Genomic DNA, 17,685 nt, shown 5'->3' with positions numbered 1-17,685 from the left:
CCTGAGCTATCTGGGGATATGTTACATGTCTGTGTTTTATGTATAAAATATGTCTGCATGTATTTTAAAGTGATATACTGTTTCTGTGTCACCATGTGTATAATGGAGTCCAGGGCCGGACTGGGCATTAAAAGCAGCCCTGGGAAAAAATGTTTTACCAGCCCCATAATGCGTCGCGCCAGCATAGTGTGCAGATACAGAGTTGGAAAAGAGAACTTAAAATTAAAAATTATTACTCCAACGTAAAAAAAAGCACTCATATGGTTCAAAATAAACAAAAGTGCTGATTTATTTTAAGCAGATGTGCCTTTGCATGTAATCAATGTTTCAGTCCATCTACCATGACATATTAAGGAAAGCTTGGTAATGGGACTGAAATGGTGAATGTATGTTGGGCACAACTGTAAAAAATTGACGTTATCTTGTTTACTTTGAAGTCCTTTGGGTGCGCTCTTCACTTTTAAATATGTTATTGTGCTGGAGTGTGCACCTACCTAGCAACAAGACTGGGCCAATATCTGCTCATTACATATGGTACATATTAATGACATTTCTCTGTGTATTATGCATATATAAATGTACATTAATATATGTGTAAATATAATAGACATAATTATCTATATATCTAATACACACATTAATATACATGTCATATACCAGTGGAGGATCCAGAGCCTGATCCCGGGAGGGGCACTTGTAGATTATTTAAAGAAAAAATCCATGCACAATAACCACTACTGCTCTGACCGGCCCCTTCAGAGTGTGTGCCACCGGACCGGCCACCCGGTGGCACATACTTGTTCAGAGCAGCCCCCAGGTGCCGCGGCCCACCGGGAAAATTCCCGGTATCCCGGTGGGCCAGTCCGGCCCTGATGGAGTCTGGCCTTTGTCCTGGGAGATAATTGAATTATTTCATTAATTATCTCCAGGACAGAGAGGAGGAAACCAGGGTGCATTATGGGAAAGTATTGTGGCTGTATGTACTAATCTGATACATGTCTGTCTGCTGTTTCAGTCTTCCATCTGGTCCCCTAGGGGAGTGTCCACCAGGTGGGAGACCTGCATAAATACAGGGGCAGGTAGCCCTGAATAAACAGACCACTGCTTGACCCTCAACACGGAGCCTTGTCTCGTTCTTGGGGGGGATTCACTGTATGCTGATAGGGACTGACTGCCAGGAGTGTAAGCCGCTTGGGAGCTTTTCCTGTTCGTCTGCTAGCAGCAATTCGTGAGGTTCCAGTTCGGGAGTTTGGAGTGCTACCTGATTCCCTAGTATGCAGTTCGGGAGTTTGGTGCATTCACCTATATCCAATTCGTGAGTTTTGGTGCTTTTACAGTAGCTGTGCCTGTCTGTGAAAAGGGGATTATCGCCTAAACGGATTTTTCCCCTTTTATGCTGAAACGGTCCGTAACAGACACATAGAGTTTCATACAATATACAGAGGAGTATCACATATTGGAACAAATATGTACAGTATATAGTTCAGCAGGTCAATATAATTAGAAAATGCTTGTGCATTTAGCATATCAGTGGTTCGTTGTTTGCATTGCATGGGCAATTTCCAATTTTTGTATTTCTTTGTTATATTTTGTCTCATAAAAGAAACAGTCCTATGAAAGTCTAAAATAGCAAAACAATCATAGAAATATGTATATGTATTTACATGTATTTTACAAGTTGTGAAAGTTACATTTCTAAAGATTCAATTATTTTTGAAAGTCTTGAGGTAGCAATAATTCTTATGTCGTAAAACAGGTTTTAATTGGATTAACAATAATAAAGATAGAATCATTGTCAGTCTAAATGCAAGTATATACTGCCTTATAGAGGAGTTGATCTGCACCTGGCAGACCCCAGATAACTTGTCAAACAGGAGAGGCCTGGGGTTGGAGACTGAGTCTTGATACTAATAGGTCTGGGGAAGCATAAAGACTTTATTATAGCCTCCAATTTATGTTATGTAATTTCATAAAATTATATTATTTACAAGGGTCAGGGCTGGCAGTGGAGTAGCAGATTCAGAAAGGAAGCCGAGGTTCATAAGCCAAAGGGAGACAACCACTGGGACAGGACAGGAATAGAACAGCAGGACAGGAGCAAGAAATGCCAGGTGTCCACACAGGCTGTACAGCAACCAAGCAGCTGCTGGGGTGCACTCTGGGTAAAAACACCTAGGGATGTCTTTATGAGCAATAATGACAGACAAAAATAAAAATTAACCTTTCCAAAACTCTTTCATTACACAATTTAATAATCATCATACAAAAATGTAGAATATATTTAAAATATACTGGAAAATTTTACCACAAGACATGGAACAAGGTAGGGAATTACCAATAAATCCACCTATGATTTTTAGAAAAACAACAAGTCTGAAAATGGCATTAGCCGATATGTTTTCCTATTTGTCTTGCTTGCAGCTCTCTGAGAAATATGGATCCATATTCAGCATTCAGATCGGAACAAATAAGGCAGTTGTACTCTGTGGCTATGAGATGGTGAGAGATGCTCTTGTTAATCATGCCGATGAATTTGCTGGAAGACCCAAATTACAGATTTTTGAAGATGTAACACAAGGACATGGTAAATGAAATGGACTATATCTTGTAAACAAACAGATTAGACTATATATCACCAAGAGAGAAAGAGGAAATTGAATGCGTAGAATTGCAATGGGTAGAATATGGATGACCTAGACGTTTATTATTATAACTATTATTGGTATTTATATAGCGAGAGCCTATTCCACAGCACTTTACAATAAGAGAGGAATTTACCAAATGAGACAATAGCAAAATGTAACAGGAACAATAAGTAGTTAAGGACCCTGCTCAAATGAGCTTACAGTCTAGAGCAGGCTTCCACAAACTCCGGCCCTCCAGATGTTGCTGAACTACAACTCCCCTGATTCTCAGCCTATCTCTTTCATTCATAGAACCACGGGCATTGTAGTTCAGCAACATCTGGACAAGCAGAGTTTGGGGAAGCCTGGTCTAGAGGAATTATTGAATTTATGTGCCCTAAGCAGCTTTATAGTTTGCATGTGGAGAGTTTCTAATATCATCAACACTGTACTAGAAGAATTACAATTAAATATGTCAAGTGACAGAAAACCATGCCCATGCTTTAATACAGCACCCATTAGTGTAGTTATCATTTTGTGGAATTTAAGTAATAATGAGGTGTAAATGACATTTTGAAGAAATGAAGGTCAAATAGATAAAGCACAAAAGTAAGCATCAAATTCAGAGGGGAAAACAAAAAAGAAAGGGATGCACTAAAAAGTAAGAAAATTGAATAACTGTGGAGGCTGTGTTTCAGTGCTCAGCCTCCATTTTTTAATGCAGTAATCGAATTCCAGGTAGTACACTGTTATCCCTCCCTGGTGGTCTAGTGGTCTCCAATCCTGCTGGTCTGGTTGACTAGCTATCCGGTCTGCAGCTCCATTCGGTACAGAGTTGCAGACCTTGAGGCAGCTGTCTCTTGAAGTGTCAGAGGATTTCAATGGCAGCACTCTGTTTGACCGGAGCTTGCAAAACTCTGCATAACTCTGAACCCAGCAGAGCTCTCTCCCTGGACATGCACCTTCTCTCTTTCTCTGGAGGGGCCATGCACCCGACGGCACACATGGTAAGCTGCTGGGCCCCCTCTTGGTTTTGGGCCCTCACTCACGGAGCAAGGGCCTAACGCATCAGTCTGCCCTAAGGCCAGTTGAACAGCCATGAGGCCCCAAAGAGTGCCAGACATTAGGCGGTCGCCTAACTCACCAAACTAGAGAGCCATCTCTGATAGGTATGAAAAAGGCAAGAGAATAAAAGACAAGAGGGAGAACAGTAGGTTAGGACATAAAACATGACAAGCGAAGTATAAAAAAGAGAAGGGTCTGAACAATACAACTTTTCTGGAGGTTCTATTGACGAGGTTTGATATGTATTAAATGTCATGTACAACATATTGATTGTTTTATACATTGTTCAGGTCTAATCTTTTCCCGGGGTGAGAACTGGAAGGTAATGCGAAGATTTACTCTTTCAACACTCAGAGATTTTGGAATGGGAAAAAAAACAATAGAAAACAAGATATATGAAGAATGTGATTCATTGGTACAAAAGCTCCACTCTTACAATGGTTAGTTTATAATTGAACTAAAAGTTTTTTTTTGTTATAATATATTTTATGCTGATTATATCAGTAATTATCTTTATTCTCCCTGGTGGTGAATTTCTTTTATCTAGCTACAACTCTCCTGTAGACTTCAGTTGTAGTGGGAGTATTTTATAAAGTAAATACACTGATCAGCCACAACAATAAAAACACTGACAGATGAAGTGAATAACACTGATTAAATTGTTACAATGGCAAAAAAGCAGGCTGGGCATCCCAGTCCTCAGTTCTTCTTGACCCTTCAAAACATAGCCTTGTCTCGTTCTTGAAAGGGAATTATACTGGATTATTACTCTGCTCTTTTTACAGCTGAACCTGACTCTCCCTCTGGATATCGTGGATGGGATTATACCAGCCTGACTTCTTCACAGCAGCTTGCAGGGAAAAGGACGTCTCCAACGGCTGGTATCCTCTCACTACCTGGGTAGCCGTTACATTGGTTGGCAGCGGTGGGATGGTCTTTTATCCAAAGAGCAAGTGCTGAATGGAGTATCAGTATGCCAGGCTGAAAAGACCCACACTAAAAGATTTATTGGAGAGTCGTGATAGGAGTGCCAGTAACAGACCACGGAGAGAGCTGATAGCTGACCTGCTGGAGCTGGACGAAATGGATAGGTCCATGGAGGTAACTGAACCTATTGCACCGGTCAGCGAGGACGATGTACTCACGGCTATTGTACAGCGGAGATTAGCCTTGTATCCAGCAACGTCCACGGAACTAATAAACCAACTGTTCCGGGACGCAAAGGAGGAGATCGAAACTAAGAGGAGGCAAGAAACGGAACTGGTAAGGGCTAGACAACCCATTACACATGCAGTTCCTACCCCTCCACCCACTGCTGCGGTAAAGAAAATTCAATTTACTGCTTTTAAAACATTTGTGGAAAGCGAAGAAGAAATTGATGGTTATTTGGCTGACTTTGAGAGGCAGTGCTCACTACACCAAGTACCACCAGAGCAATGGGTCACTATCCTGGCGGGGAAACTATCGGGGAAAGCAAATGAGGCTTTCCGAGCACTTACTGCAGAGGAGATATCACAGTATCAAAGGGTGAAAGAGGCACTGCTCACCAGATATGCTTTAACCCCAGAAGCATACCGCCGCCGCTTTTGGGAGTCCAAGAAGAAGGCTGTGGACTCCCACATGGAATGGGCCAACCGATTATGAAGGGTGGCATCACATTGGGTCCAAGGGTGCAAGGCCAACACCGGGGAGGAGGTATTGCAGCTATTCCTAATGGAACATTTCTTCCAAGACCTGGCCGCGGACATACAAGACTGGGTATGAGACCGCCGCCCCGCTAACTTAAACGAGGCGGCTCGGCTAGCAGATGAGTATGCGGAAACAAGGAGAGTAAGCCAGGGTACTACACGGCTGGCGCATAAGGTAGAACCGCGCACTCCAGCCGTCATCTCACGCCCAGAGTTTCGGGCTCCAGTTCCACCAGGACCACTGCGTCCTCATGGGTCTACCAACTACCCCCGAGATTTGTCTAGGGTGACGTGCCATCACTGCGGCAACACGGGACATATTGTTCGTTATTGCCCCCTGAGATCTACCAACAACAACTGGAGACGCACAAAACCTAACACAGAGACCACTCCATCACGTCCCTCTGCGGCTCACTGCCTAGACACCGAGGTGGGCCCGGAGGAATGTCTGGGAATTTTATATGAGGCAGATCCAATACAAGCTGCTTCTCCGGATAACCGGCAGCATCACCGTCAGGCGGTACGGGTGAATGGACAAGTAGCACAAGGCCTAAGAGATACCGGGGCTACTATCACTTTGATTCAAAAGCATCTGGTAAAGCCAGAAAATGTGTCTACTCGCACCGTTGCTGTTCGGGTCGCAGGGGGGGGCTGTATTTCGCTTGCCCACCGCCCGAGTGCACTTGGACTTGGACAACCTGCCTGCCGAGGTTGTGTTGGGTAACGACATTGGCCCTCTGACTTCAGCTTATTTACCTATGCCTGCTGCTGCTTGTCCCGTAACCACCCGCTCACAGACCCGTATCACAGATGATCATAACACAGGCCGGGAGACCCAGGTAAGCCAAGAACCCACATTTAACCCCACTACGATAGAAAGACCCATAGCTTGGGACACCACAGAGGAGTTTGGGAGGGAAACTAGGGAGGACCCCACCCTCCAAAGGTATCGGGAATTAGCAGACAGTAGAGGTGACGAGCGGGAACGTTTTATATGGGATGGGGACAGGTTATACAGACTGACTGAAGGCAGAAAGAGAGGCTGTGTCCCTTCGCAAAAGCGCCAACTAGTGGTACCCAGAAAGTACCGGTTGGAACTTCTTCGAATTGGCCACGACATTCCGTTGGCAGGGCATCTAGGGGGTAACCGCACCACCTACAGGATCACCCAGACCTTCTTTTGGCCGGGGATCTCAAAGGATGTGCAACGTTACTGCAGCACTTGTGACATATCCCAACGGGTAGGGAAAAGAGGGGATCACCCTACAGCTCGACTGTCACCTATGCCCATGATCAAGGAACCGTTTAGCCGGGTGGAAGTCGACCTAGTGGGACCTCTACCTAACCCCAGTCCCTCTGGTAAGAAATATATTCTTACCGTAGTGGACTATGCTACTCGCTACCCGGAGGTCGTCACTCTGACGAATATCCAGGCGGACACTGTTGCCAGTGCCCTTGTGGGGATATTCACCTGACAGAGGGACTCAGTTTACCGCAGACCAAACCCAACAGTTATGGAAGGTCTGCGTTATTAAGACCCTGCTTAGTTCACCGTACCACCCTCAGACTAACGGTCTCTGTGAATGCTTTAATGGTACCCTCAAGCAATTGCTGCGGACCTTTACGGGGGAATACAGAGACTGGGAGCGATTCTTGACGCACCTCCTGTTTGCTTATCGGGAGGTACCGCAGGAATCCACAGGGTTCTCTCCATTTGAGCTGCTCTATGGACGGAGAGTACGAGGCCCTCTCGACCTCATCCGAGAGCACTGGGAGGGAGAGACAGAACATGAAGGTGTTCCCATCGTGCCATATGTGCTGGAAATGCGGGACCGCATGGAGCAGTTAGCTCGGATGGCACGGGACCATCTCCATGCGGCCCAGAGTCGTCAGAAACATTGGTACGATCAGGGCGCCCGTCAGAGAACGTTCCAAGTGGGCCAGAAGGTGCTGGTGCTTAGGCCTGTCAAAGGGAATAAGCTCCAGACCTCCTGGCAGGGCCCTTACAAAGTAGTAGCACAAGTCTGCGATACTACTTATGTAATTGCCAGTAGCAAAGATGAAAGGATCCAGAAATCCTTTCATGTAAACTTGTTAAAAGAGTACCAGGAAAGACCAGAGGATATAGCCGCCATATGTATCCCAGCCACTGAAGACCCTGACAGCTTACCCATCCCCAACCTATTAGCCAACTCAGAACCTAAGACCCTGCTCACTACCATACAGCTAGGGGAGAGGTTAACCCCTGCAGAAAAGGGACAGATCCGAAAATTGCTAACTGAGAAAGGGTTGACATTTTCCCAGGAGCCAGGGTACACTCCCTTAGCAACTCACTACGTAGAGACCCCAGGACAAAACCCTCTCAGACAAACCCCCTACAGAATCCCTGAGGCAGTAAAAGAGGAGATGAGGAAGGAAATGCAAGAGATGTTAAGACTGGGGGTGATAGAGCCATCTGACAGTCCCTGGGCCTCACCCGTGGTTCTAGTTCCCAAAAAGGATGGAACAACCAGATTCTGTGTCGATTATCGATGCCTCAATGACAGAACCATGACAGATGCATACCCCATGCCCCGAGTAGACGAGCTATTAGATCGTATTGCCAGGGGGCGTTATCTGACCACCATCGATTTGTGCAAAGGGTATTGGCAGATTCCCCTGGCCAAGGAGGCTATCCCTAAGTCGGCCTTTATCACCCCATTTGGCTTATACCAGTTCAAGGTCATGCCATTTGGGATGAAAAATGCCCCAGCTACATTTCAGCGCTTAGTGGACCACCTCCTTGATGGCTTCCAGGATTTCGCTTGCGCGTACCTGGATGACATTGCGATCTATAGTGAGACTTGGGGGGAACACCTAAGGCATGTTGAGGCTGTGCTGGATCAAATCAGGGCTGCAGGCCTAACCCTGAAGCCAGAATTTTTTTTATTTTGGGATGGCAGAAGTCCAGTACTTGGGACACAGAGTGGGGTGTGGGAAACAACGACCAGAACCTGCTAAGATAGAGGCCGTAGCCAATTGGCCCACACCCCACACTAAGACTCAAGTGTTAGCATTCTTAGGTACAGCAGGGTACTACAGAAAATTTGTCATAGCCATAGCCAAACCCCTGATAGATTAAACAAAGAAAAAATTACCTAGGGTAGTCCTGTGGTCTCCCGTCTGTGAAGCAGCGTTCCAAACCCTGAAACAAGCTTTGATCAACGCACCTGTTTTATCTGCCCCCGTCCCTAACAAAAGATTTGTCGTCCACACAGATGCGTCCATGTACGGACTGGGGGCAGTGCTAAGCCAGATCGGGGAAGATGGGGGAGAACACCCTGTCGCATACCTGAGTAGAAAACTATTGCCCAGGGAAGTGAGCTATGCGGCAGTGGAAAAAGAATGTCTAGCCTTGGTCTGGGCTCTAAAGAAGCTCACACCATATTTTTACGGTCAGGAATTCACCCTGATCACAGATCACAACCCCCTAGTATGGCTTAACCGAGTGGCTGGGGACAATGGACGATTGCTGAGATGGAGCTTGGCTTTACAACCGTATAACTTTTCCATTCAATATCGCCCTGGCCGGTTCAATGGGAACGCAGATGGACTGTCCAGGCAAATGGAACTTTTACCCTAGCAGCAGACCGGACAGCCCCAAGTTGACCCGAAAAGGATCAATCCTGCCGGAGTGTTCCACAAAAGGGGAGCAGTGTAACAAGACTATACTACATGCCTGGACTGTTAAAATAGCTGGAGTTAGCATGGATATTGTATGAGAAATGCCATTACCAGTGAATGCAGCCGTTCGTATGATTCCACACGAATCCTTTGTGCTCTGAATAGGTGGCCGCCATTTCGGGACTTTGCACGTGTTCGCGGCCATCTTGCGCACGAACGCCCGTCAACGCGTGGAACTAAAAACGGATACGCAAACAGGCGAACACTGCTGAAACCTCCATGCACTCAGAACTTCGTGCTGGAACTACTGAACAACCGGCCGTTCGGTAGTTACACTTAACTTAATATGGGGATTCCGGCGAACGCCAGGATAACGGTGGATGGCAAGGATTTCGTGGGGTTTTGATGCACGAACAGAGACCGACCGCAAGGCCAAAACTTATGGAACAATTTTCGGCTAGTGAACCTGTGCGGTCGGTCAAAACTTTGGAACCCCATAGCTCCCAAACCATTCATTCGAATGGGCTGATTTTCGGATATGTTGCTCCCCTGAACAAGAGCTATCAAGCGGTGCCGGATTTACATCCAGAACTTGGATAAAAATGTGTACAGTATAATTGGGTTAACTGTTTATCTGAGGGGAGGGGATGTGTGGGTTGTACCATATGTGTGATTGGTGATTTTGTGCCTCCCCCTGGGTGTGTTCTTTTTGTATGTAACTACAATAAAAAGCAGGCTGGGCATCCCAGTCCTCAGTTCTTCTTGACCCTTCAAAACGTAGCCTCATCTCGTTCTTGAAAGGGAATTATACTGGATTATTACTCTGCTCTTTTTACAGCTGAACCTGACTCTCCCTCTGGATATCGTGGATGGGATTATACCAGCCCAGGACCGGTGCTAGGATTTTTAGTTACACAGGCGAAGATGCATTTTGGTGCCCCCCACCCTCGTTTAAAATAAGGTTCATACAAACACAGAAATAATCATACAGAGACATACAGACACAGACAGGGACATACATGCATACAGAGACATGCAGGCATATAAAGACATACATACAGAGGCATACCGTCATACAGACACATACATACATACATAGACATACAGAAACATACATACAGAGACATCCAGGCATACAGACACATACATACAGGCATACAAAGACATACACGCATACAGAGACATACCGTCATACAGACACATACATATATACAGGTATACAGAGACATACAGGCATACAGACACATACGTACAAAGACATACAGGCATACAGACACATACATTTGTACATACAGAGACATACAGGCATACGGACACATACATTTGTACATACAGAGGCATACAGGCATACAGAAACATACAGACACATACATTTTGTACAGACATACAGGCATACAGAGACATACAGGCATACAGAGACATACAGGCATACAGAAACATACATACAAAGACATACAGGCATACAGAGACCTACATACATACATACATACATACATACAGAGACATACATACATACATACATACAGAGACATACACAATTACATACTTACATCAGTTCAATCTTGTCCCCTGGATGCATGCTGTCTGGCTCCTTGGAGTCCTGTCCTGCAGCCCAGCCCCATCACAGGGCGCCAGCCATGCTGTGTGGTACACAGGGAGCAGGGATATGATGTCATTCATATCCTCGCCCCATCCACACAGCCTGCGGCAGACACCAGGGTAGGTGCAGTGGCGTACACATGACCCATGGGGCCCCAGTGCGCAAATTGATCCGTGCCCCCCCCCTCTCGCGCTTACTCTGCGTGGGCCGGGGCCGCAACACATGGCGGCGGGCACCTGATCGCAGGGGTTGCAGGGCTGTGACCCCTGCGACCGCGGTATGTACGCCAGTGCATGCAGATGCACACACACTTAAAGGACCACTACAGACACCCAGATCACATCAGCTCAATGAAGTGGTCTGGGTGTCAGGTCCCTCTAGTTTTAACCCTGCAGCTGAAAACATAGCAGTTTCAGAGAAACTGCTATGTTTCACCGAGGGTTAATTCAGCCTCTAGTGGATGTCTCACTGACAGCCACTAGAGGAGCTTGCGCTATTCTAAAACACTGAACGTCCATAGGAAAGCATTGAGTAATGCTTTCCTATGGGCGGTTTCAATGCGTGCGCGGCAAGAGCATTCGGAGCTGAGAGGCGGAGGAATCCCCAGCGCCAAGGGAGAAAGGTAAGTGCTGAAGACACACACACACTCTCACGAACAGATGCATACACACCAGCTAACGGCCACACATTTACTGACAGACACACTCAGCGACAGACATACACACACACTCACTTACAAAACATACACTCTCACTGACAAACACACACTCACTAACAGACATCAAACAGACTCACTAATACACACACAAACACACTCAGTAAGAGACTCACTAGCAGACACACACAATGACACTCACTAGCAGACACACTCACTGACGCTCACTAGCAGACACACACACTGACACTCACTAGCAGACACACACACTGACGCTCACTAGCAGACACACACACTGACGCTCACTAGCAGACACACTCACTGACGCTCACTAGCAGACACACTCACTGACGCTCACTAGCAGACACACACAATGACGCTCACTAGCAGACACACACACTGACGCTCACTAGCAGACACACACACTGACGCTCACTAACAGACACACACACTGACGCTCACTAGCAGACACACTCACTGACGCTCACTAGCAGACACACTCACTGACGCTCACTAGCAGACACACTCACTGACGCTCACTAGCAGACACACACTGACACTCACTAGCAGACACACACACACACACACACACACTAACACTCACACTAACACATGTTTGTTTTTTTAATTTAATCCCCCAGCCTCCTTACCTTTTTGGAGTGCTGAAGGGATTCCCTGGGGTCCAGTGGTGCTGCTGGGCTCCTGGGCGGGTAGGCAGGCTGGCTGGCTAGCGGGCGGGTAGGCAGGCTGGCTGGCTGGCGGGCGCGAGGGAGCACTCTCCCATGTGTGCTTCCTCTTCAGGTCCCTTGCCACCGCGTAGGGATGCCGGAGCCGGAAGATGACGTCATCTTCCGGCTCCGGTATCAGTATGAGGCGCGCGAGGGAGCTGAAGAGGAAGCACACATGGGAGAGTGCTCCCTCGCGCGCCCGCAGAACCGGGCGCTCGGCCACGCTACAATAGGTCGTCGGTTGGAGGGGAGCGCAGTGCGCTTCCCTCCTTCCGGTCACCCTGATTTTGCTCCCCCATGGCCGGTGCGCCCTAAGGCGGCCGCCTGGGCCGCCTTATGGTAGCGCCGGCCCTGTACCAGCCTGACTTCATCACAGCAGCTTGTAGGGAAAAAGACGTCTCCAACGGCTGGTACCCTCTTACTACCTGGGTAGCCGTTACAGCACCTGGTGAGGGCTTGTATATATTAGGCAGCACAAAAACACCCAGTTCATGAATTACATGTTTTGGAAGATGACTGGGTCAGAGTATCTCCAAAATGGCAAGTCATGTGGGGGTGTTTCCAGTATGCAGTAGTTGCTACCTACCAAAAGAGTGCACGGAAATACAACCAGTAAACCAGCGTCAGGGTCATAGTTACATAGTTATATAGCTGATTAGAGACTTGCGTTCATCTAGTTCAGCCTTCCTCACATATGTTTTTGCTGTTGATCCAAAAGAAGGCAAAAAAAAAAAACAGTCTAAAGCGCTTCCAATTTTGCAACAAACAAGGAAATTTTCCTTCTTGACCCCAAAATGGCAGTCAGATATCTCCTTGGATCAAGCAGCTATTATCCCACTTATTAGAAATTATTTCCCTGTATGTTATGTTTTTGGAAGTATTTATTCAATTGCTGTTCAAACATCTGTATGGACTCTGATAAAACCACCTCTTCAGGCAGAGAATTCCATATCCTTATAGTTCTTACTGTAAAAAGAAACCTTTCTTTGCCGTAGATTAAATCTCTTCCAGCCTACATGCGTGACCTTGTCTCCTATGTATAGCCGTGTTTATGAATAGATTTCCAGAATATATTTGTATAATGTTATCCATTCCCCTCTGAGGCGCCGTTTTTCAAAACTAAAGAGATTTTTTAAACTTTCTTCGTAGCTTAAATGCTTTTATCAATTTTGTAGTGTGTCTCTGCACTTTTTATAGTATATAAATATCCTTCTTTAGAACAGGTGCCCATAATTGCACAGCATATTTAAGGTGTGGTCTTATCAACGATTTATAAAGAGGCAAAATAATATTTTCCTCCCGAGAATTTATGCCCCTATTTATACATGACAAAACCTTCCTGGCCTTAGCAACTGAAGATTGACATTGCATATTGCTGCCTCATTTGTTGTTTATAATAATTTCCAAATCCTTCTCGTGTGTGGTTATCCCTAATTCACTAGCATTTAGGGTGTAAGTTGCTTGTGCATTCTTGACCCTGAAGTGCATAACTTTGCATTTTTCTATGTTAAATTTCATCTGCCATTTTAGTGCCCAGTCCCCCAATCTATCTAAAACACTCTGCAGCAAAGCAATATCCTGCTTACATTTTATTACTTTACAAAGTTTTGTGTCATCTGCAAACACTAAAACATGGCTTGCAATGCCTATTTCAAGATCATTTATAAATATGGTAAATAGAAGCGGTCCCAATACAGAACCCTGTGGGACACCACTTACCACTTTTGTCCAGCTTGAAAATTTACCGTTAATGACACTTCGTTGTACTCTATCCTTAAGCCAATGTTCTACCCAAGAACAAGAATATACATCTCGACCAATTTATTTTAGTTTGGCAAAATCCAAGTAGATCACATCCACTGCAACACCCTCAGCTATACTTCTACTTAGTAAATCATGGGTACCCAAGTCCCATTTGATGCATGAGGGATAGGAAGTCTTGTTCGCCATGCCCAATCACAAAAATTGCTGAAAAACATAATGCTGCCCATAATAGAAACATGTCAAAACACAGTGCATCACAGTTGGTGCATATGGGGCTGCATAGCCATAGACCAGAGAGCCCATGATCACCTCTGCCCATTGCTGAAAATGCATTCAATGAGGACGTGAGTGTCAGAACTGGACCATGAAACAATGGAAGAAGGTTGCTAGACATGAAGAATCATGTGTTTTTTGTTTTTTTTAGATCCTTCCTAGGGAAGAGGTTTAAGCAGGTTGTGTTGTGGGAAGAAGGAAGGCCAGTGGATGCATTGATATACTCTAGGCAATATTCTCCCAGGAAACATTTGATCCTGGTATTTATGTGGATGTTACTTTAACATGTTCTACCTACCTAGAGATGTTGCAGTCCGCGTACATCCTTTCACGTTCTCTGATGGCAGTGTCCTCTCTCAGTGGGATAATCCACCCTGCCACACTGCAAGAAATGCTCAGTAATGGCTTAAGGACAAAGAGTTCAAAGTATTACATTGGCCTTCAAATTCCTCAGATCTCAATCCGATTGAGCATCAGTGGGATGAGTGGGAACAACAAATTCAATCCTGAAGTCATCATCTTGCAACTTGCAGGTATTATAGAATCTGCAGCTAATGTCTTGGTGTCAGCTACCACAGGACGTGTTCAAAGGTCTTCTAGAGTTCATTCTTCAATGCAGCAGAGGTATTTTGGCAGCACAAGGGGACCTACACGATATTAGGCAGGTGGATTTAATGTTGTGGCTGATCAGTGTATAGGTCACTATGTGCAATATAAAGGATTATGCTAATGATAAAGAACTTGGTTTGGGGTGGTTTTAGTTCATCTCACTCAAATGTACAGCAATTCTATTGAGTTTTCTGAGATTGTGATGGCTATTTTCATTGGGGCTCCCCAGGATAGTTTCCCAGTTCATATTCCTACAATGAATCTCCCATTGCTATATTCTTCCAAATGCATCTCCCATTCTCTTATACTATCAGTAACTCAGAATTCATCTCCTTAATGTTATTTTTTTATCAAGCTGCCCATGCCCCTTTTGCTGAGATACCATCCTTCCTATTTGCAACTCTATCCCTATTCTAATCCTGATACCTCTAGTTATAAACACAAACTTATACTCCAGCCTTATACATCATTCCACTAACCTATCTCCCCACAAACTAACGTTTCCTTTCATCTCCCATATCCTGTGCCTCAGTATGTCCTTCTCTACCTTGTCGCTCTCCATCATAGACACGTGAATTTCTCCACGACTCTCTCCTGAGTCACAAAACCCTATCTGTTTTTTTTTTTTTTATAAATATTTTTTATTGAGTTTTATAACAATATAAATATACAGTAAACAACCGAGAAAGGTACTACAAAAAAACATTCTTTCCCGGGTAAAACACACACAGGTATGGCAAGTTACATCATATATATGTAAAAGATAAACCTTCCAATGCGTAAAAAATTTAATATGCAATATCGAAGTATAGGAGAATCACACTCCAACAAAAACCAATACCCATAAAATAGGACATATAATACAAACAAAACTGGTCCAAGATAATATAAGAATATGACAGATCAAAAATCCCATAACAATTACAACTAGTATCCAATATATGGTCAAAGAGCCTGTAACGGACCGTTTCACTTACAAGAGGATAAAACCCAGTTTAGGCGATAATCCCCTTTCCAGATGCACAGGCAGCTACGGCAAACACCATTCTCCCGACTGGAACCACACGAACACTGGGACAGCTGAACAAGAAAAGCAGACATCGGCTTACACTCCTGGCAGTCAGCAAACAATCCCATTCCCCCAAAGAACGAGACGACACATCGCTTTGAGGGTTAAGCAAGAACTCTAGACTGGGACACCCAGTCTGGCTTTTATTTCCAACTCACACATACAGGCCACACCCAGGGGGAGGCATAAAAGAACCAATGACATAGATGTTACCTCCCACACATCCCCTCCCCTTAGTGTGACACATAATCCCATTATGCATACAGAGTAAAATATACTTTTACACAACTTTCATAACTTTAAAACCATACATCACATTCACATAAAAATACATATCCACAATCAATCCATTCAGGGGAACAACATATTAAAAAATGGCATGAATCCGACCAGGGGTTTAAAAGTTACTAAAAGTATCTTTTGGACCCTGGCTTGCAGCATGGCACAATCTGGCCCAAACAGAAGTAAAACATCCCCCACAATGCATCCCGGCTTCCTCCCTTCTGCCCTGGAGATAATTGGAGAAGTAATCCAATTATCTAGGACTAGAGTCAGACTCCATTAACCACATGGTTGCAAAAAGACAGTAAAAGACATAAAATTACATACTGATACATTTAACACATAAAACACACATTTCTACATATCCCCAGTTTAACTGAACACATAAATACCTACATAATATTTAAGACAGTATTACTGTGATATGTTACAAAGTCTTAAAGGGACATTAGTCCCAAAAGTCCCAATATGTCCATCGCTGATTTTAAAGGGCCAGTAGCAGCAATATAAATTATTACATGCCCAAATATAGTGTTTATAGAGCAATATGTCCATGGGCCGTAGTCGCAGGGCAGGAGGCTAGCAGCCAGGCCTCTCCAGTTCACAGTGGCGAAGCTGGTTTCGCCACATTTCTCCCCTTTGCCAATTAGACTAACAGGGTACCTGACTTTCTGCCGGTCAGTGCCCTGGTTAGTCCAGCAACCCACCCACGAAACAGAAATAACAGAGCAGCCCACCCACACTAACCGGTTACTACATCTGGGTGAGGAAGGATTTTGTCCAAGTTCTGGTGTTTCACCACTGCTGGGTGGGAGACGGGTAGGCTGCCTTGGTGGGTTGCTGAGGGGGCAGAGACCAGCGGTACTCTGTCCTGTTGCCAGCACTACCACGGGAGTAGTCTGGTGGGCGCCTGGTTGCTGGAGACTGGCTGTCTCCACTTTAGGTGCACAGCTCGACTGCCGGAGGGGGAGACCGACTGTCTCCCCTTTGGATACATCACACTGAGGCTGGGGAACAGGACCGACCGTCCCTATCCCTTGTGCTGTAAGTGCAGAGACTACGGTCCCATCTGCACAGTTGTGGGGCTTAACATCTCCCCTTGGTGGGTTAGGTTGCCGTGGGAGAGAGGGTGTAACAAGTTCCTCTCTCTGGATGGCAAACTGCCGCTGGGGAGAAAGGATGGCACCTTCTGCTCCCTGGGGTACACACTGCCGCTGGGGAGGAAGGATTGCACCTTCTGCTCCCTGAGGTACACACTGCCGCTGGGGAGGGAGGACGCTGCTCTCCTCTCCCTTCACCTCACCCTGCCTTCCTGGCACATCACTTTGTTGCTGGGGGGCAGGAACAATGACCTCTGCCCCCTGTAACTCAGCCTGCCGCTGGGGAGGATGGACGACACCATCAGCTCCCGGAGACACACACTGCCGCTGGGGAGGAAGGACTGCACCTTCTGCTCCCTGGGGCACACACTGCCGCTGGGGAGGGAGGACGCTGCTCTCCTCTCCCTTCCCTTCACACTGCCTTCTTGGCATATCACTTTGCTGCTGGGGGGCAGGAACAACAACCTCTGCCCCCTGTAACTCAGCCTGCCGCTGGGGAGGATGGACGACACCATCAGCTCCCGGAGACACACACTGCCGCTGGGGAGGGAGGACGCTGCTCTCC

At 45.9% G+C, this 17,685-nt stretch overlaps 1 protein-coding gene across 1 annotated transcript in view; it reads left to right on the top strand.

Moving 5' to 3' along the window:
- LOC134586519 (cytochrome P450 2K6-like) overlaps positions 1–17,685 on the top strand; it is a 72,163-nt gene that overhangs the window by 25,118 nt on the left and 29,360 nt on the right. The window contains exons 3-4 of the mRNA XM_063442078.1: positions 2,422–2,584; positions 3,980–4,129. Coding sequence (XP_063298148.1) covers positions 2,422–2,584; positions 3,980–4,129 — 313 coding nt within the window. The remainder of the gene's footprint in view (positions 1–2,421; positions 2,585–3,979; positions 4,130–17,685) is intronic.

This window comes from Pelobates fuscus, chromosome 2 (assembly GCF_036172605.1).
Source record: "Pelobates fuscus isolate aPelFus1 chromosome 2, aPelFus1.pri, whole genome shotgun sequence".
NCBI classification, from domain to species: Eukaryota; Metazoa; Chordata; class Amphibia; order Anura; family Pelobatidae; genus Pelobates; species Pelobates fuscus.
Note: the sequence above shows the minus strand (reverse complement) of the source record. Positions and strands in the feature narration are given on the sequence as shown.